The sequence below is a fragment of the Bombus pyrosoma genome, linkage group LG16 (assembly GCF_014825855.1).
Source record: "Bombus pyrosoma isolate SC7728 linkage group LG16, ASM1482585v1, whole genome shotgun sequence".
Taxonomy (NCBI): domain Eukaryota; kingdom Metazoa; phylum Arthropoda; class Insecta; order Hymenoptera; family Apidae; genus Bombus; species Bombus pyrosoma.
In genome coordinates, this window is record NC_057785.1 from 772,412 (window position 1) to 794,686 (window position 22,275).

Here is a 22,275-nt window from a genome sequence, read left to right on the forward strand (position 1 = left end):
ACTTTTTATCTAGATAAAATAGTATGATGTATAGAAATGACTCGGCAGTAAGATACAATGAAAATGATAAAAGAAAAAAACAATGTGAAGTAAAAACTTGGCAAATGGTTGAAGATGTTATCGTGAAACAATTGCCGCTCTCATTTATTTTGGCCTGGTGCAGTTTCCTTCAATGGATTATTGACTTTTCGATGGAAATAATAGCGATAAATATTTTTTAAGGAAAGCAAGACTGGTACCATGGCTGGTAAGAAGAGAGGTGTGTATACAGCGTATCTGAAATCAAAGAAAGTACAATAAAATGAGAAAGACTTGGTATAGATAAGGATGAATGATAGCAAATATGTATTACTTTTGATCTTCGGGAAAATATAACAAAGCAAAGAGCGTTGGATCGGAGAAGGCTGCTTCCGCAGTAACAAATGCTTCTTTACTCAGCAGAAAACCTACAGCTAGATCGCCACGCGTTAATCGTTGAGCCGAATCTTCCACCAAACGTAAGGCTGTTTTAATTCTGTTTCCTACAATATCTGTAATCACAATGTTACCAATTTCTTGAAGAAGTTGTGCAATCGATTGCAGAGTCAATTTTGCCGATGTTAATTGCTCGATCGTGCGTACACGTAGCAATGCATCAACTTCCCAATCACGCAATTTCAATCCTGGCAAAGAAACAGCGGTAACACCATTTAAGAATTTCTGGAAAAAAATAGATGCATCGTGGAGACACTTTTCATCATATTGATAAATGGATAGTAGAATGGAAAATAAAAGAAACGCGTAGAGTTAGAATAAACGAATAAGAAAGATAATGATTTGATTACCGGTTCAGGAATGCCTAAAAGAAGTTTCAATTGGGTAAGAAAGGTTCCAACAATGGTAGTCTGTTCAGGCACAATGGTAACCGGTTGATCGAGTTTCGCAGCCATGCAAGCTTCAACGGGTGGATTGATTAAAACTACACCACCCCATCTATACCAAGAAATAGGAAAGGCAACCTAAATATATCTTAATTGGAGATGACTCGAAATTAGGAGCATTACCTTGGAGAAAGAAACGCTTCGACGTTAGCGTTAATTTTCGATCGATGTCCAGAACGCGTGTAAATATGTAACGGAGCGCTGTCACAAGGAACAGCATAGATAACGAAATTGATAGTTGGATGGAGACTAACCTGTGAGGCTAAAATAAATAGTGATAATGTCAGAGTTACAGGTTTTATTTCGTTCTTCGTAAGAGAGTGAAAATACGAATAACATACCTAGTTTTTTCTCCAATGGTGTAATTAATTGAGGTAAAACGTCCTCTGATAATGCAAAATGTCTACCTAATGGGCCACTATCAGGCACTCGTTTCGGGCTAACATCCAATGGCAGTAAATACAACCACTGTGATTTGACAGAGAAGTTACTCAGAATCGAAAGTTCAGAGAGAAATGGTTCGACGTATTCTACAAGCAAAAAATACACGTAGATATTCAATAAAGATACACATAACTATACTAATATCACAGATTTTGTATAAAACCTTTTCTGTTATCATTAATGTCAAAGTATACATGAAATAAACACATTTTGATCAATTAGAGCTAATAACATAAGCAATTTATAACAAGAAATATTGATTCATTCAGTTTCGCGCAATATTTCTCACAATAAAATTTGCTAGTTTTAATCTAACTGAGTAGCATTTATTCTATGAGGTATCATTTAGCTTTTAGTGTGATTTTAATGCGTTTTGGCATAATTTGTACAAGATTTTGGCAATACTCAAGATGAATTTTATTCCATTGTTCTGCGATTCTCTTCAGCAATTCAAGACTCGATATAGATGAAGATTTACAACTTTTTCTTTGTCTTCTTCATCTTTAAAATTCTCGCATCAATTCTCAATGGGTTCAGGATCGGAACTCTGTGCGGATCATTTCAGCTCGAAAAATTTTCTTGTTCTGTGTTTATTTTATATACCTCTTACTGCTTAGGATCACATTAATGTTGAAACATAATCATTTTATACGTACAGTGGAACTCCATTTATCTGAACTTGTCAGGGGTTAACGTTTCAAGAAATGGAGTTTTACTTAGCGTATACTAACTCGTTATGCGATCCATTCGATGCAATCGACTAACATTATGGCAATGTTAATGGTAATAAAAAATGATTCAATTATGAAACCTGTAATTATGCTATTCATTGTGGATATGACGGTAAAGGCAGAGCTATTAGAAAAATTAGATTTTCTTTCTTACCCACCCTCGGCCATCACGCGGAGATCCCAAGCAACTTTCAGTTTCTCTGGATCTGGATTGACCACAGTGATGAGTACATCGTAAGCCGGGCTAGCCGGAAACCTTCTCCTGTTTTCCTCATCTAGGCTGTAAAGAGTTGGTTCGGTGAGTGCATTTCTCGTTAAAGTCAGTGACTTTTCAAGCAACACCCATTCCGATAATACTTGAATCAAAGTGGAGGCAGCTAAAACGAAAATGAACGGTTGCAAGAAGACGGTGAAATTTTCAGCGATGTTCGATCTTGAGATCGTAAGATTGGCTGCTTACTAGTTTCTGTAGAAAAGTAAATGGTTCTTCTCGAGCCGACGAGAACTGCATCGTTCAAGTTGTTTGTTTCCAAAAGTAGAAGTTGTCCGACGTCCAGGTCGAAAGCCGATGCTATTTTCTCTAGTTCATGATGCGTAAACGCAGAAGTTACTAGATTACTGGATATTACATGGTAAATAACTTCTATCCGACAGATACCTGTAACACATAAAGCTTCTATATACGTGTGTGTGTGTGTGTGTGTGTGTGTGTGTGTGTGTGTAAGGTGTCCTATAACATATGGACTATATTTCAGCACTCGATACGGTATCTACAAAAAATGAAAAAGGTTTATATCAACATATGTTCTGCTTGACTTTGTTCGCTGGATATAATGAGTTTTTCCCAGAAAAAATGTTTATATATGTATTTATAATAAAAAAATTTAATTTCTTTCCCATTAAATTCTATTAAATTATAAATGAAATATACCTAACATTCTTCAAATTTGCTCAAGCCCTGTTCAATTTTGTACCGAAGCGCGTATTATAACATTTTCAACAAATTTTGCGCAAACATTTCAACAACAAATTGATTTCGAGTATTCTCGCAAATAAAAATCTAAGGGATTAATTAAAAGGATCGCGAAAATATCTTATACTTGATATTTAATAATACTTTATGGATATAATATTGATATTTCATACTTTAGAGTAAAATTTTTATCATCGATATTATATATAATCCATAACTTATTAAAGTTCAATGAGGAAAAAGAAGAGGGATTAAAATTGTTTGTTATAGAAATATATTATATAAAAATTTCGCTGTAAAAAGCTCGCTGTGTCTAGTAAACAAGACCAAATAGGACATGCGTTTGTGCGATGATCTTTTCCATTATTTCTGAATGCTGAATTAGTTCCTGAAATGTATTATATCTACATGTTACCGTGTATGAAAAAAATATGTAGAGAAAAAGGAGGATGTAATTTTCATTTGCTCACTGGAATTTTGAAAAGCATCCGTTATGTGGTGCACCAAGGATTCAGCTCGATCTCGAGACAGAGCTACGACAACAATTTTCGTTTTAATATTGATGTCTAGGTCGGAGAGTGCTTCGATTCCAGCGTAAGGAAGCGATACACGCGGAACTGCAGTAGTGTGCCACCAAAGTGGAACTCCGACACCCAATAATAGCACAGCGAAGGAGATACTCGCGTAAACACTGTACTTCTCTGAAAAATATTATTTTGAGCAAACGATTATTTCCGGAAAACACATAAATCGGATACTTGCCTATTTTTGGCAAAATGCAATTTAGTACACAAAAATTATGCATTGACAAATAATGACTTCAGTCTATCTATATCATCATTTTATTATTGCTATCTATATTATTATTTTATTATTACATATTATTATTATTATTATATATCCATTTGGATAAATAATAGATACGCAATGCAGAAATATTGGTGTCTACGAGAATGCAACTGATTAAGTAAGACGTATCTTATTGATCGGACAAGAAAGATTTTTCTAAACTTATACCGTAATTAATTCAAACATATTTTTAACTTAAGTATATTTAGAACTATACATCGATGAAACGCGTTTCAAAATTTAAAATACACTGTCAATCAATTTTTAAACGAATAATTAAAATGTATTATTTATTAACTTTATAAGAAAATGATAAGTATTGCTTCTGGCTATTATTTCCTTACTACAGTGATTACAAAAAAGTATTGGCATATTGCTAAATACTAATTGATCAAGTCCAAGTATACGAAATTTCGTGTCGTACGAGAATTTGATACTATGTATATGAAATGTAAAACCCGATAAAAAGAACGCACAAGATAAAGGTTATGTGCTGATACATTTTGTAGCTTCTGTAGTTAAATTCAGTATATATAAAAGCAAGTCACGTATTAAGTGTTAATCTACGTGACAAAAAATGAGAAATATCTTAGCTATTTGACTTAATTTTTACAAACAAAAAAGCGAATTATTAAATATTTGTTATTCGCGTGTTCGTTGCATATGCCGTGTATAGCTCGATTCGCTTCAATTGGATCAATGATCTCAGGTAAGAAATGGCTGCAATGTAACCTTGAAAATAAAATTGGACCGAGTCCAAGGATACACGAGTTCATTCCCTTGGTTGTGACCGTTGAAACGCATCGAACTCGACGATCCACCCACTCATAATACGCACGGTCAATGGTAATCGAACGTTCGCTGTTTCTGCTAGCTATTCTGGCGCCAAATTACATCACCGCATGTACACGGTGTTCCATTTAAATGCGACGCATGATTTTTCAGCCATTTGTGGGCAGCAGTAGATAAAAAAACAAGTATAAGAAAAAAAATATGTAGATCATTTAATTCTTTTAAGAATTCCAATAATACATTACTATCTTGAACATTATCTCAGTTTACTTGAACGTGAAATAGTTTTTCTCTAGATTATTTCATTATTCGATTTCTATTAAATAAAATGAATAACCTTTGTTTTATTATCTATTTTGTATTTGGATAAATTTTCACATAAATAATTTCTAATACATATTTCTTCGGTCCAGCAATTAACGTGTTCATCATTCGATAACGGCGGAGATATCATTTTGTAACAGAGTTATTGATTGCGAGACACCCCACAGAGATACGTTTGTTGAATGCGATTGATGGTACGTACACATTTAGTTATGCGGCCGTAATTTATTTGTGATTATAGAGGATTTAACTGTAATTTTGTAATCAACAATGCAGTCGTCCTTCATCTTATGCACGTAATTTTCACTTGCCATTGTCAGTCGTCCAAAGTCGTTTCTTTTAATAGACATTTTCGTATCCATGTGTTTAATTTAAGATATTTGCCCTTTCAAGATGTCTTTATTTTTTCCTTTTCTTTTTTTTTAGAAAGCAGCAGTTTTTAATGCGTTATCAATTAATCTTATGTTTCTCTCACGATTAAGTTTTTAATCTTATGTCAGTTTGCTCATAATTAAAAAAATTATTGCTGGTTACAATATCAAAACGTCGAACGATATTCAAATATCGTTGGAATTTATCAAGTATTATTTGTTTTGACAATAATACCTTTTGGCTGTTTTGATTATTCTAATGAAATTTCTCTTTTCAGTCATAAACTGACAAATAAAACAGAAAGGTCAATAAAAATGTATTTGTTTTTTCTCGTTATCTTTATCGATATCAAAAGAGCAGAGAATGACTGTAATTATAATTTTATTGTCCGAACACATTTTTCGAAAGCTAACATGTAATAAAAATAACTGACGGTTATAATCTTTGCTTTTTTTATAGATTCTTTCAGTTCGTGAATTATACATTAACTGTTTGTTAATCCAAACTGTTATATTTAGGTAGCGAACAACAAATACATGTATGGGGCAAAGGGCAAAAGTAGTAGCCTTCAGTATACAACAAACTGAGTAATTTAGTGTTTAAAATAGACGCAAGTTATGATTATGATTTCGTTATGTTATGTAGGTTTGATTTAGAAGAAACGAATTCCTCCATTTGTGTATACTCAATACACGTTTAGGAAAAATGGTTTGGTGCATTTTTGCTTTCAATGTCTCATGTTAAGTATAGTGCAATATGTTCGATTTATTCGTAAACGCTGTACACGCAATTATGTATTTCCTTAACTATTGAGAATACAAAAAAATGTTTCATATGAAAGTTGTTTGACTTCATGAGGGAAAGTTAGTAGGATATCTCGATACTGGTGGAAAGTACTTTATGCGATAACGCGAAACACTGTGATATTAGTACGAGATAGACGGGGTGGACAGCTGGATATGTGATGTGAGGAGAAACAGAAATAGAAGAAATAAGTATAGAAGCAGAAAGCAGAGTACTAAAGTATCAAGACAGAATAAAAAAAGAAGAGAACGTGATACTGAAAAAATACAGAAGTATAAATAGAAGAGAATAGGAGGAAATAAATTTGAGGTAAATTAACTCTAGAACTACCAACAGTTAAGACGAAGCTATTCTACCAAAACCAGTCAAAATGACTGATCTTTAAAGAATTCGTAATAATAGAATATCTTTATATTTATTGATTTATTACTTTCTTACAAAAGGAATTCCATGTTATGTAGTACATTTTTTGTATTATTAATCCATCTGGGACCATGATCCATAAGTGAAGGTTGGCATATTTATAAAATTGTAAAGCCAATCATTTTGACTGGTGTGGTAGTTTCAGTGCCAATGAAGAGATCGTATCATAAAGGAGGTGGAACAAACCACTGGCAAAGGAAGGCAAAAGAAGACAAGGGAAAGAGCAGAATAGATGAGTGGATTAACAAGTAGTATAGGGAAAAGAAAGTAAGAGGGAGGAGGAACAAAATAAAGTCGAGGATCAACCTCGGCAAAGAAATACAAAAGGAGTACGAATGGAATACAAAAATTGGATGACAGCAGAAAGAGCAAATTATATTAGACAACCTGGGCAGATCTTGGACACAAAGGAAAGGGCATAAAACTAAAACCACTATAGCAAGATTTAGATGCTGCAACGAATGGAAAGGCAACAGATATAGGGAAGAAGGTAACAAAAAGATATGTAGAATCTGTGAAGAAAAAAACAGACATAATAACATATGAGAGGAAAGAATGCAAAATAATAAGAACAATAAATAATAAAGAAGAAGGAAAATAAGGGAAGAAAAGAAGAGAGAGAGAGGAAGTTGCATATATGTAATAAGTAAAAAGCAAAATCATGTACTCCAAGAAGGGAATCATTGTCTTAAGCGAAAAGAAAAGAGAAGATTTTGCGATCTTTTTTTACATTCTTATTTAAGGGGATTTCAATGCCAATGCAACATTTTTAAGTGTAACATTGAACAATGTACGGATGGTACAATGAATACTAATGCTAATACATTTTTTTTATACCCAATTCGATGCATCTTTTAATTCTCTACATAAAGCTATAAAAGTATTTGGGTCGCTTTTACGTTTGTTTGCTATGTATGTTCTTCCTGTTACTCTTACCATAAATTTGACAATATTAAAATTGAAATATCTCTTAAACTAATCATTTTTCGATCCAAGTACCTCTTTTTTGTAGAGAATTAAAAGATGCATCGAATGGTGTATAAAAAAATGTATAGTTCCATTTAAAAAAGTTATATTGGCATTGACCTCTCTTTAAATAAAAATGTAAAAAGAAATCGGAATATATTATTAAGTTTCAATAATTAAGGAGATAACAGCGTGTACAGGAATAAACTGGACATACATATATACATAATGAACAGTATATTTATTCGAAATTTATTGGAAATGAAAATAGCGAATGAAAAGTATAAATAATTACGTCAAATAAAATAGCAAACGAGTTTAACAGAAAATAAAATTATTTGTAAATAGCGTAAATGCCAGGCTTACTAATTTGAAATAAATTAATATTACAATTTTCAAATAATTTCTTTTCTAAATATTCGATCGTTACAAATGATAGTGAAAACTAAAGGATAACATAATTATCTTTCGCGTATAAAAAATACATTTATCTATTTATCTCGCGTGAAATATTCGTTTCAGAAAGAACTCGAACTACTGAAACGTTTTATCAGATTGGAAAGTGTGAAAAAAAATATGTAAGAAATACATATATAGACGTACACATCAGGATTTTTTAGTAGAGATTCCAAACTCTACCACAGATAAACATCTGTATATTTTCTTTCTGATTAAGTCGAGTAACAAATACGAAATATACATGAAATGAAACAACAGATATTCAAATAACTTACGTTTTCAAATAGATTTAACTACTCGACTAGTTTGCTTTAAGATAATTCTTTATTTCTATAATATTGAATTCTGTCGAAAACTACCTCGGTGTTTCGACGCTACTATTAAATTAATGACAATTAATATTTTTGAAACTCAAAAGAGACTCGAAGGAAATCTGATAACATCAGGTAACAACGCTCTTGTATTTTTAGCCATAATTTATTCTGCCTGCTTCTATCGATACTCCTATCAAGATATAGGAGACCTAGATTAGCTAAAGACTAGAGACTAACAAAAAATAGGGGGTGGTGTATCTCATAATATGCATCAAGTTCTAGAAGGGAAATGGAGACACAAGATCCGTATATGCCATACGATGTTCGTAAATTTTACACACGAGTCAGAGAGATTATGTGACTGGAAATAAGAGAGAAATAAAGAATGGAATAAAATTACGTAGGAAACTTTGTTTTCGGAAAAGTCAAGATTAAAAACTTGTCAAAGTATACGTGCATTTGGCTAATTGTATCTAATAAATAACGCAAGTATTCGGACGACATGGTAGAAAGTAATTCATCATGTAAAAGTTGTACAATAGATAGGGATTTATTAAAACAAATTGCACTTTACTAGCATATACAATTACAGTGTTACGTCCAGTGCAACGCGTCTCGCTATTTATCTGCCATTTGCGGTTGTGTAGCAGAAAATATTTTACACTGTAATTTAATGGTGTCGAGCATACTATGGATAAGGATAAAAAAAATTCCGAAAATACTTTGTTTTCACAACAAAACCAAGGTCACCTTGGAAAACACATATCTTCCATGACATTGTATAGTGCACTTTATGACAAATTCAAAAAACATATTGCACGATACTGTTATTAACTCAATACCAGGTTTACAGTACACTTTAGTTTAATGTCTGTTCAAATTGCATACCATCTTCTGCAATACAAAATTTTGCATTTTTGCAGAAGTTTGAATAACCTGCTATTTATTACTACAGTGGCTCCATGTGCAGCTCCACATGCCGCACTTAGTAATTCTATCCTTCTGAAATGTAAATTGAATATTTTAAATGAAATATTATTTCCACTACGATGAACCTAGTATTAAGTTAATAAAAATATCATGCTTTTTGAATTTGTTGTAAAGTCCTATGTACAATCTCATGAAAGAAGCAAGATACGTTCCCATTTATTTTATCGGAGGTGACAGTGGTTTCGTTATGAATATAAAGTATTTTCGAAACTTTTTTATTCGTAGACATTCGTAGTACCCTCGACAGCGTTGAACCAAGGTTCAAAATATATTCTGCTACATCGTGGCAAACGGCGGAAAAATCGCATTAAAATCAAGTTGTGTTACGCGAGATACTCTACGTTCACTAAACTAATTACACAAGGCTAAAGAAAAATACAAGAACATGTAAATAAATTGCACAAAATAAATTGACTGTTGCAACTAATTGTACATAAATAGGAATACGTAAAGATAAATAATTTTGTGACAATGTACGTTTTTAGTTTGTTTGGTAAGCGAGGTGAGACAAGTTCCTGACTGACTGTGTCTGTACAGTTCGCTCGGTCTTATTTAGCAAATTTTGTCGACACGTACCAAGTTTGCATTTTCTCTAACTACGTTCAGCGGCCTGTTTGAACCATGGGATGCGTCACGTAATAAACACGAGGACGAACGATAGCGTGAGCGGGATTAATTACTGGCGGGATTAAATTGATTTAAACGCCGCCATGCGTACTTTATTCTCCTTTATTGAAATGTATACTTATTTAAAAAAAAAATCCAATTAATCTTACTAAATAAATAACAATCAAGAATATATCTATTATCTCGTTACCTCAAACGACAGACAAACTGTATCATGTACGTGAGAAAAGTAACAAGAACTTGAAAATTGTAGAAAATATAATTTCGTTCTTTGACACGTTTACGCGATTCTCGCGATATCACGCCCTGAAACTCTGAACTATGATCGAATTCTTCTTTTCTCTTTTCGTGCGTTTCCCGAGTATCGCCAAAAGTAAAAAGCGATTGATCACGTCGAAATCCGAATTACACGTGGGTGATTGGTAGATTACGTTCACGGATAAACCTGCAATAAGAACATCGACGTATCAAGGTCGAGAGACGGGGAACGATACGTTTGTCACGAGTCGCTGCTTCGTTGAGTTCACTTACCAGTCGTTGGAGAACCAACTAAGCAGGCAGAGGACGAACCACAAAGTAGGGGTAAGTAACAAAAAGCACGAGAAAACGAGTAGGAAGAGGGAGAAGCGGAAGAAGAAGAAGAAGAAAAAGTGGTGGTAGAGTATTAGCAGAGTGGTAGTTAGAAAGAAAAGAAAGAGCAAGAGGCGGGAGGAACGACAACTGAATAAGAGAAAGAGAAGTAAAAGAGAGGGGTGATAGTTCAATCGACAGTGGGTTCGATTCTTCAAACGAAACGAGGCAGTGGTAGAGAAAAGTGTGCGCGACGATCAAAGGAAACGCTCGATTTTTAAGGGAATCGAACGACTCGATTCTATCTGGGTGAGATCGGTTCGCGGGAGAGTGAACGAGAATACGCGGCAAATACAATAATAATCATCCGACGATATACCGTACGAGCTGTATTATGGTGATTGAAGAATCAACGGTGATTAGAGATCCCGTTCATGTTCGAATGTACGCGTTCATTGTCCGGCCACGCGATATCCAATCGAACGATTTCAATTCGTATACGTACGATATATCGATCTTCAATGTCCCAAATCTTTGCCCATTTATTCATATTCGTTATCATGAATATTAAAAATCAATATATATATATATAAATTGTGTCACGTTTTAACGAGATGTGTTTTAACGTACAAACAAAATTCGTAGAGCCAACGTTTCTACTATAATACTTTATATTTAAGGGGTGTATGCAGATGTAACTACGAAGCCAGCTAAAAACTTTCCATTTTTGTCATTTGTGGTACATATTTTTATATAATATGCGTATGTTTATGCATTTGTGATTTATGAAAAATTGATGATCGACGGTTGCACAAGTGCATAGAAAGCATTTAATATAAAAAAATGTTTGTATAATAATATTCGTTATAACATTTAATAAGTGAAACCAACGTCTTTCTGTTTCTTTAGTTGTGTTCATAAAAATATAAATCTACGTGTAAACATCTGAAATTCTAGTAATAAGGAACCAAGCATGACACGTTTGAAATTGTATTAAGATTTTTTCCAAAGTTTCTGCCGATCAAATATCTTTCTTCCAATTAATATTTTGCTTATCAACTCTTATCTTTGATATTGTGCACTCCGCTTATGAGAGACAACAATGAGCTACGGAAATCACTCACATTGTCATCAAAATATGCGTATTATATGTGTTGTATGAAATATTTGGAAATTTTATTAATACTGAGATTAATAATTTTATTATATAATGAGACACGACTGTCGTCATTATACGCTGCAGCATCTCATAACCATAGAACAAGCCAGAAGTTTCTAATTTTTATATTGGGTGATATATATTTTTATATAGTGGCTATCAAAAAGTACTCGCATACCATTGTAGTTATAATAACATTTACGTACTAATTAATTAGAACCAAGTATATTAAGTTATACATCACTCGATAGCATTTTCACGTGATTACAAAAGTTTGATACGATGGAAATGTAATATGAGATATGATAGAGAAAAATCTACTAAAAAATTAGCATACGTGAAAATGCTTTTTGTAGACACTCTATGTTAACGCGATAAGAAAGTATTAAGATACTATTTATACTTTTCATCCTTAAAACATATAGAATATACGTTCGCTCTCCAGAAGAAACATATGATGGAAAACTATCATTGTTATATGCGTGTGTGTGTGATTATCATGATTATTTTAAATAAGGTAATGTTCGAAACAGATTTGAATACGTACTACATTACAGAAGTTGCAGGATATTCAGTACAAGTATGCATTTTCCAAAGATCACAAAACCATTTAAACAATCAATTGTCCACTATAATAAAAGGTCTTGATATATTTAAGATTACTATTAACAACTCACGTTATGTGTTAATTTTTTCATAAATATATGTTTGCAGTAAATGTCTTGTAATTTCCACTATACTATACTACTATATATATATATAGTATATAATATAGTATATATATAATATATCATATATTTTATATATGCAGTAGTATAGTATAGTGGAAATTAGGAGACATTTACTGCAAACATATATTTATGAAAAAATTAGCACACAATGTGAATCTAGAATATATAATTAAAAGAAATATATATATATATATATATAGTATATTCCCAGATTACTTTCAGATTTTACCGATATAATCATAACGATCGTCTTGTTAGTGTCTCGTCACAGCGCTAGTGAAAATATTTATTTTATCTGAGAGACATAAAATATACACGGAAGTTTTCGATAGTAAATATTCAAATATTTTGACGAAGAACCACTCGTAGCTTATTGTGTGCATTCCATGCATTGATGCTCCTTAAAATCTTCTTCGACGAATACATAAAAATTCACGTTGTAATAGTGATTTTGCTTGCAATGATACTCGACTTAGGATCTTATTTTGTCTTTGGTTCCTGATTTCTCACGGCCATGCGACTTCGCGATGTTGGTGCAATGGTATAAGCTATTATAAAGTATAAGCTCAGTATGTTGACTCTTCTGGAATTCATGGCTTGTTGCCGTTTCGGTAACAGTCAAGAGGCAAACTTTGAGATAAAAGAACCGATAAAAAGGCATTCTTAAACATTCTGCACTGGTAAAAGTAAGAAAAAAATCGATCCAAGTGAACACACGCGAACAACATCGCTGCTTATTGAATTACTTCTTCTTCTTCTTCTTCTTCTTCTTCTTCTTCGTAAGGAACTTCTTACACATAATAATTTGCTATTGTTTATTTCTACTGAAAGTAAATTTTACAATTTAAGGGTTCTTCGAGTTTCGATCGTGTTTTTAACACTCTGCGGACCTCCACACTTCATGCAGTATCCTATAAAAATGTTAAATACTGTTAAATAAAACAGTAAGAAAAGCAATGGAGCTATAAACGAAATAATAATAAACGAAATATTATGAAAGTGTTTTTACATTACATACTTGAATAATACTATAATAATAATATTACATATTATAATTAAATACTAAGTACTATAATAATAATAATAAATATTTCTCGCTTTGAATTTTTTTCAATCGCTTCAAAAACACCCGGGAATTCAGGCTATATGCTTGTCAGAGCAGCCGGTCCTCAGAGTGTTTAACAGTAAATACACGATTGTCCATAAGTATGTGGATATTTTGGTCAATTGACGTTGATTGTAACTAAGAATATACGAATTAATGACAGACTAATCAAAAGTAATACTTATTGTTAGTATCTTCTTGTGGGATTAGGAATATCATGTGTATTATACAAAACTTAAATTGTTTATCTAAAACCTTACCAATGGTACATTCAAATTAAATAAATCATTTGCACCTCACAATCTGTTTTAAATACACGACGCCTATATAATGATGTCAAGTATAATGAACTCCTTCAATAAGGAAAAAGTGGCTGATTGATATTTATAAATGCCAGTCTTCTTCGTCGTGTTTAAATTTTCTATGAATGCATAAATATTCACAGTCTAGTCGTTATTGACATTTACTTTCAAAAGTATAGGTATTTTTGTTCTACAGATGATTCGGTTAAAAGGTTAATGGAACGTGGTTTAATTGCAAACGCTTCGAAACCATACAGACTTGATATAACTGGTTAATTGCTGCACAGTTGTAAACACGAAACTTTATTTTTGTCTCGACTGTCTTTTTAATACAACGATGCCAACAACCGATTCGAACAATTGAAAGGAAAAGCGCAAAACGTGCAGTTGTGCGCTGTATCGATACTGTGTAGTACAATATTTTTCAATTTTTCAAATGGCAATCGAACGATATTTTAACTTAACTAAAACAACATAATAACTAGACCGCGAATATTTATGCAAACGCCTATTTTTATAAACACAACTAAAGAAGTAGAACATACACGAACATCTGTTACAAGGTTTGTTCTTGTACATCCTTAAACTTCTAAAGTTAAATTCAGGATCGCACGAATACGGATCGGTACAAATATTTCGTTTGTTGATATACATCTTTTTACATGCGAAATAGGAACGATATAATATGTTGATTGTAGTTCCGTTGAAATAGCACAATACCAGAAAGCACGGAATTGAATTCGTTTGAAGACGCGAATACGTAATAACGTAGAAAAAGAAACTTCAACGGCGAACACCGTAAAATGGACGACATGGTTAGGATGACCCATCGTGCGAGACCTTTCAGGTCAATCTCGTTCGGTGTCGCTTGTTAGTGAAATTACTTAGCCCGTAATCCGAGCATGCGATATAAAAGAAGGGAGCACAAAGAAGGACTGAGGTAGTGGCAGAAGAATGACCAATTGCGGAACTACTTGTATCGTTTCGACATTATATTAACGATCATAAGAAGACAATGCACTACAATACGCTCGTCTTAAATTTTACAATCTCCTATGTTAACTCAATATAGTGAATTAATTCATAAAGCGAGCGCTTCGAGTGATCCGCGATAAGTCTTCCGACACGTTCTCCTTTTCTTTCCTCGATTATATAGAAAAAACGCTTCATAAACGTAACTGTACTTGGATTTCTTCTCTGGCTAGGTATATGGCTTTTGACTGGACAAAGAACGATGGCATCACAGACCGATGATCTGTATCCGGAAATCATCGACTCCACCAACAGAAGGTACGCATCAGATTGACAATCGATCATAGTTTATCGTTTATTATGCAAGAGGCAGAAAAAGGGGTGAAATACGTTTGTGGTAAAATAATGACATCATTGTATTATTTCTAACAGTAGGTCTTCGACCAAATATGATAGTAACTAAATATCACTAGAACAACTAAAAGTCACTATTTTCTCTCTGAATAATCTAGATAATAAATTGAAGATCTTGTTTGTTTTGTTATCTTTTCTTTTTCGTATCAAATCATCATTCAGACCGACTGAACTTTTTCGTATATTTTATATCAACATATAGGATAGTTCACGAGTCGGCTGCCATGTTTAAGCTGATTTTAACGGTTTAAATAATGGTATAAACAACAATTTATCAATGTGAAAAGACTTCAAAAGTACCTTTGTATTTCTTAAGTAGCACTATACTTATCACATTCCTGAACATTATTAAAAATAATAATAAATTTAAAAAATACAAAATAACACTGTTCTTATGGGAACTTCTTCAAGCCTCTTTTCATATCGACAAAAACTGTTTATTTAAGATCCAGCTCAAACTTCTTGAGCCGTAGATTATAAATAAAAAATACATGGGAAACTTAAATCGATTTGATATGATACAAATACAAAAAAGAGATTCAATCAAAATCTTCACTTCTTATATATCCTTCACTTCTTATATATTCTATATTATATATATAGAAAATAATAACTTTTTTTAATTACCGTAGTACCATATTGCTTTTGGCTAAACTTGTTATCAGCTGTAGTAATGTTCTTTTTCAATCTTCTTTTTCCATTCTCATTACTATTCATCTCTTCAGTCATTGGTGTTATCCTTTCAGAAAGACAGACGGGTTTGCAAGATTGTTGATACAATTTCTTTCAATCTACTGGAGATCGTTCGTGATCGTACTATGGCCACTGATTCTGTTTCCTATCGTTATGGTCGAGACTACCGAGGTTCGTCCCAAGATAGTTTTCCTTTACATTAGTTATACAATTGTTTTATCATTATTGTAACTTTCTCCTGTTTTTGTCTTACTGTTTTCTCCTCTTTAATCTTATAACTTATTCTCGTGTAACTCTTTGTCATTCATTTTTTACTTCCATTCTGATTCTTAATAATTCAAAGCTATCATAATATCCTATACATCACATATAAATATCTTTAAAATCGTTAGATCATAAGCGTAGAAATACATAACATAAGAATTCTGCACATATGTAATTCATAACACTATCTCTTTTCAATTTTCAGAAAGTGACTCTTTACAGTCCTTTCAGAACGTTAATGATCGGTTTATCCACTGATGCATTATGAAATCGAAATTGTGACAAACATCTAACGTTAAAACATATTGTAATATGTTGTCTTGTTAACGCCATCCCTAGTATATTGAAAATTAAATAATAGCACACAATTCTTAATTCGTGTCTTTAGTTTTTGTGTAATCAGTGTTCAGTAGTCTTTTTTTTTATACCATCTTCTTTTCCATAGTTTAGAGTTTTGCTCTATTATTATCTTTTACTCTTTTTCTTATTATTATTGTATTATGTTCCATCTTTCACTTCCTTTTCCTATTTCAATAAAAGTATGCATCATTGAAAATACAAAAAACCTGCTATTACTATACTGACGAAGAGCAAATACATTTCAATTGTACATTCCCCAACTCTAAAAGATCTGACTGTTAAAGTGTTAATGTTTCTTTACTTTATTCACTTTATCCATTTCCATCTTTATTCTTTCTATTTTATATTCCCTATTTTCTACCTTTTTCTTTCTAGTTTTCTTGTATTCGTTCGTCCATTCGTGCATTCGTTGTCTCGCATTGTCATACGTAAAGAATTACGTGTCAATTGAACGCAGGTAATAGCGATGCGATGTCTATACGTGGTTGGTTTGATGGCAATGTTTTGGATGACCGAGGTGCTTCCCTTACCAATCACAGGTTTAATTCCTGTCGTTCTCTATCCACTGATGGGTATAATGAATACCAGCGATACCTGTACCTGCTATATGAACGATACCACGATGATGTTTATCGGTAGCATGGTGATTGCGATCGTTATTGAAAACTCTGGCCTGCATATGCGCATCGCGCTACTGATCATTAAAATGATCGGCTGCAGTCATCGAAGGTAATTCAGGATGGCTATAAATACCAAAAAGCATTTAATAGTCTTTCGTTTACTCACCATCTTCTGCTTCCTTATCGGTAGACTGCGGATGGAATTTCTTTTTACATTCCACTTCTTTGATTCTATCAATCTACTTATCATTTTTTATATCATGTAACGACTCTGAATTTTCTAAATTTCTCTCAATGAAATTTATATCGAAATACTCGAAATGACAATATACAATAGCTAATTCGTCATTTTCTTGCACATAATTTTTACTATTTTAAATTGTTTCACGTGATTATATAATTTTACATAATTCTTAATTCTACTATCTTGCATAAGTACATAATTCCGAATGATCAATCATTCCCCTCATTAACTCGATTATCACGTTTTACATGAAACCAACAGATAGGGTTCTAATACATATCTATGAACAAGAGTGTATGTTCGTGCCATAAAATATGCATATTATGCAATCTACAGATTAACACTGGGCTTGTTCTGTGTAACCATGTTTCTGTCGATGTGGATTTCAAATACCGCTGCCACGACCATGATGTTACCCATTGTCGAAACTGTTCTATTAGAACTTGAAGCAGTAAGCAATTAAATATACTTAATCCACTGTCAGCAAGCATCTTCTATATTGAACTTTATCCTTTTTTCTTTGGATTTTCAGCAAGGTTTGGGTAACATGTTTATTCAAGAAGAAAATAGCTGTGGAGTTGAAGAGGGTGCGGAACTGTACGTAGTCGCAAACTCATCAATTGATAAATTTCCTTAATAGAATCAATAAGATTAAATCAAATGACCATGATTAAATCAAATCAAGTGTCAACTGCACTTTATCGAATATTTGTTGCTGTTACATATTCTTACTCGGGTGGAGAATAATGTGCTGCAATGATAGCTGTATACTATTGTTACTCATTGATTGTTGACAATTGTTTGCTAAATAGTGGTTAATAATAAAGATGAATGCAAAGACATTTCTGATAAAAATAATTATATCTATTCTGAGGAAGAAAAAATTAAATTTCATTAATAATGAAAGTGTTAATGCATTTAAACAAGAAAAAAGAAGAAAGATAGAGAGGAAAAGAATAAATGACAGAGAAACAACAAACTTCTTCGCTATTGATACTCAACGCTTATTACTGTAACTTTCCTCTGTATTAATTGTAGGACAAAGAAACCGACTCATATCACGATGGTTTACTATCTCGTAACGTCATACGCTTCCAGTCTCGGAGGCATTGGCACGTTGGTTGGAACGGGCACCAACTTGACGTTAAAAGGATTCTTCGAAAAGTAAGCGCTCTCGATGAACGATCCACTTTCAAACCATCCACCGAATTGTCTATTCATCTATCAACCAACCGTTCGTAAACTATGAAATGATTAACTGTAATGAGAAAGAAAGAGAAACAATCGTTCGTTTATGTTCCAGACGATTCCCAAACAGTTCAGGTATTAGTCTAACATCTTGGATGCTTTATTCTGTCCCACCGATGCTTCTGATGGGCTTCCTCACGTGGCTTTGGCTTCAAGTTATGTACATGGGAATGTTCAGACCAAATAGCAAAGATGCACAAGCTATTGATATCGGTTCGCAAGGAGAGAAGGTTGCAGCGACCGTGATTGAGAAAAAATACAAAGAACTCGGCCCAATTACGTGGCACGAATCCGCTGTTGGTATTCTTTTCCTTGCAGTTGTACTCCTGTGGTTCTTCAGAAACCCTGGATTCGTACGGGGTTGGCCAAGTTACCTTACTGATTTGTAGGTATCTTTTTTTTATTCATTGATAATTATTGTTATTGCTTCGATCCTTTTCTACCTCTTTCGCTTCTCCTTTCTCCTCATATTCCCCTTCCTCGAATAAAAGCTTGTCTTAACAAAATGTACTCAGCAAACGTAGTTCTTTGCAGAAACGTGAAAGACTCAACAACAGCTGCTTGTGTTACCATTCTCTTCTTCGTATTACCATCCAAACTTGATTTCCTTCGATCGTTTGATTCGGATTCGGTTAATCGTCCGACCAAACCATCGCCAAGCATGATTAGTTGGAAAATGATAAATCAGAAGATGCATTGGAGTTTGATCTTAGTTTTGGGTGGTGGATTCGCTATCTCAGCTGGAAGCACCAGTTCCAAGCTTTCCTCCATTCTAGGAAATGCTCTTATAGCTTTACAATCGATACATCCATTTGCAATATTGGTTATTGTATGTATGTTTGTAGAAATGGTGACAGAACTGACTTCTAATGTTGCCGTTGCAAACATTATTTTGCCTGTTTTGGCAGAAATGGTAAGGAATCCTAAACAATGCCTAAATGATATCTTCTTTTTTCACTTGCCAATTTATTTTCACATTTTTGTTTAATATGCATTTGCTGTTTACTATGTATTTATATACTGCTTCTTTCAGTGTGTCGCTTTACGAATACATCCACTATACTTGATGATGCCAGCCTCTCTATGTTGCTCTTTCTCGTTTCACTTACCAGTAGGTACACCGCCAAATGCAATTGCTACTGCAGCTGGTCATATAAAAACTAGAGATATCGCGCTGGCTGGAATAGGACCTAGTGTTATAACACTTCTCGTTACAACATTTGCATTTTCCACTTGGGGCACATACATCTTTAATCTGTCCAACTTCCCTGACTGGGCAACTTAATACAATATTTGAGCACTTTATTGTGGAGTTTACTTCATGTTTACTCGCTTGTACAAATGTTAAACACGAGTATTCGGTAGTCACGAACTAACGTTATAAATAACATTTCACAAAAATATCGAATCTACTAAAGTGACGAAAAACAATGCTCACATAACAGTCGATTGTCCGACTGAATGTGTCAACTGTTTAATTTTTGTAACCATAAAGGACGAGAGTTACAACGAGAAAATAAACATGAAAATCAAACAGATAATTTAACTAACTTACCATCTACGGCTGTATCATAACCTATAGTAACCGATACTTCACTCCCACTCATATTGTACTCACTTTCCTTCTTGTTATCAACACTTATCACTAAAAGGAGGCAAATTGCTTTAATACATGTACAAAATTTTGCAATTAAACAATATTGAGAAACTTAACCAACCAGAAGTAACATACAGCGTATATTTTCCTATACGAGAAGCAGAGTTTTCTTTACTCGTTTAGTGCAAACACATTTTTACGATAAATGACAAACACCGATGTAATCGTACATCCACAACTGAACGGAGAAAAAAAATATCGGCAATTAAATATCGGTCAATTGATAATAATTCGTTCTCTTTTTGACAAATTCATTGTACTTGCACTAGCAATAGTTACTTTCATGAAAACCTACCATACGCCGTCAATGATATACTGTCTATGAATTGATGTATACATATATATGTGAATATACATAACAATTTACCCCTAATTGCGGTAGTGCTTAAAATTCCCTGCAGGAATTATACTAGCTGCATAGCGCAAAGTTAAAAAACCAAAGCTTCAAGCACTTGATAATCGAGGCAAAGATATTTATTAGAAACACTTTGAAATAAATGAAATATAGTTATTATGTAAAAAATAAACCAAATTATCAAAATAAAATTTCACTTAAATTAAGCAATGACAACATTTTTCCACTTATTTATCATATGTTTTATTAAATATCGCATTACAACGGCTGTTTAATTAAAGATATAAGAAAAATTTCTGTTATAAAAATTAATCTTTCTTACCTTTAATAAAATATTATCTATGCAATTGTGAGAAAACATATGTAGGACAAAAAACCTGTTGTACAATAAATTATACAATCAACAATCTCTATTTTAAAATAAGTATGATCAGTCGTTAGAATTACATTATCTACATAATATAACTGATAACTGTGTACATCGAGTTTTTCTTTTTTAATAATAATTTTGCTGAGTAAGAAGTCATGTAAACTTTTCAAGACTTTAGTAGTTATTAGGATTTTTGGTGTTTCTTTTTTGTTCTTCATATAATTGTTGCTTAAGTTCCAAAATATGATAAACTGACAATATTTCATAAAAGGAAAGAGAAGCTAAGCAACAATGATGATCATCGTAACCGGCAGCTTGGCGTATAATACCGACAAATTTCTGTAAATTACAAGGTTCAATATTATTTTTTACTGGTATGAGTGAACTATAACCTTCTAATAAAAACTTATATTTCTTCTTCAATAGGCTCTTACCTACATTCCACTAAATCGAAACGTTTATTAATTATAATTATAGTTATACTAGGAAGTTATTTTCAAGTTTCATATACATATAAGTAGATATTTACCTCTAAATTAGATGCACAGATTTATTGTAAACTTAAGGGAAAGTTATAAATTGTGAGCAAGTTAAAAATTCATCATCTTTTATTTTGTTATCTATTTCGCCTTACTTCCAATTATTTAACCATTTCAATGAAGATTACGTAATACCTATCAAATAAACAGATATTGTGCAAATTATGAAAATTGTAAACTATTATACCGGGATGATATATATTTTCAAAAAATTATAATTTTTTATATGAATTCTTTTTCACCTGTTTTCAGTGATCTATACGTCTTTGCATAATTATTCTTTTTAATTTCTTGCAATAATCACATTTTTTGTATTTTGTTAATAAAATACATTTACTATGACGCCAATGGTTCAATATGTTCTCACACGAATCATTTTGTCGAAGTAAATTTAAATCTATTAAACCCAGTTCTTCGCAAATATGCATTTTCTCAAACTTTGTCATTGCATCTACTAACATTCTTGTATTAATAATTTTTAAATTAAACTGCGGTATATTTTCATTATTAATTTCTTTGTCGCGTACGAAGTAACGCGCGGTTCCATCAGAGCAATTCAGAATTATGTATTTTTCTAACACTTGGACGTCAACGTTATTTATTATTTCTGTAATCGTATGTGTAAATAATAAATATCTTGTAAATCTTTTAACTTTTTCAGAAACACCTCAACCTTTTGATACT

The 22,275-nt window shown here is 32.6% G+C and overlaps 2 protein-coding genes across 5 annotated transcripts; one reads left to right on the forward strand and one right to left on the reverse strand.

Moving 5' to 3' along the window:
- Positions 1–108: 108 nt before the first annotated feature.
- Positions 109–22,252, reverse strand: LOC122576405 (GPI transamidase component PIG-S). 3 transcript variants are annotated; one of them, XM_043746657.1, is made up of 12 exons: positions 21,834–22,252; positions 21,582–21,726; positions 20,403–21,391; positions 20,226–20,315; positions 3,539–3,769; positions 2,556–2,753; positions 2,254–2,472; positions 1,262–1,450; positions 1,044–1,182; positions 825–972; positions 353–699; positions 109–276 (listed from the first exon to the last, which is right to left on the reverse strand). In XM_043746657.1, exons 4-12 carry the CDS (start codon positions 20,275–20,277, stop codon positions 141–143), a joined length of 1,659 nt encoding a protein of 552 aa, XP_043602592.1. In that variant the 5' UTR covers positions 20,278–20,315; positions 20,403–21,391; positions 21,582–21,726; positions 21,834–22,252; the 3' UTR covers positions 109–140. The 3 variants fall into 3 exon arrangements, with proteins under 3 accessions (XP_043602592.1, XP_043602590.1, XP_043602591.1); XM_043746655.1 differs by having other exon boundaries at positions 20,389–21,391; XM_043746656.1 differs by having other exon boundaries at positions 20,226–21,391.
- On the forward strand, positions 10,504–20,220 carry LOC122576404 (protein I'm not dead yet). Of its 2 annotated transcripts, none has more exons than XM_043746653.1 (10): positions 10,504–10,570; positions 15,061–15,145; positions 15,988–16,105; positions 17,016–17,287; positions 17,759–17,873; positions 17,955–18,019; positions 18,461–18,586; positions 18,726–19,055; positions 19,205–19,583; positions 19,704–20,220. In XM_043746653.1, the coding sequence occupies exons 2-10, from the start codon at positions 15,090–15,092 to the stop codon at positions 19,953–19,955; spliced, it is 1,713 nt and encodes a 570-aa protein (XP_043602588.1). In that variant the 5' UTR covers positions 10,504–10,570; positions 15,061–15,089; the 3' UTR covers positions 19,956–20,220. The 2 variants fall into 2 exon arrangements, with proteins under 2 accessions (XP_043602588.1, XP_043602587.1); XM_043746652.1 differs by lacking the exon at positions 10,504–10,570 and adding an exon at positions 10,978–11,002.
- Positions 22,253–22,275: the final 23 nt, after the last annotated feature.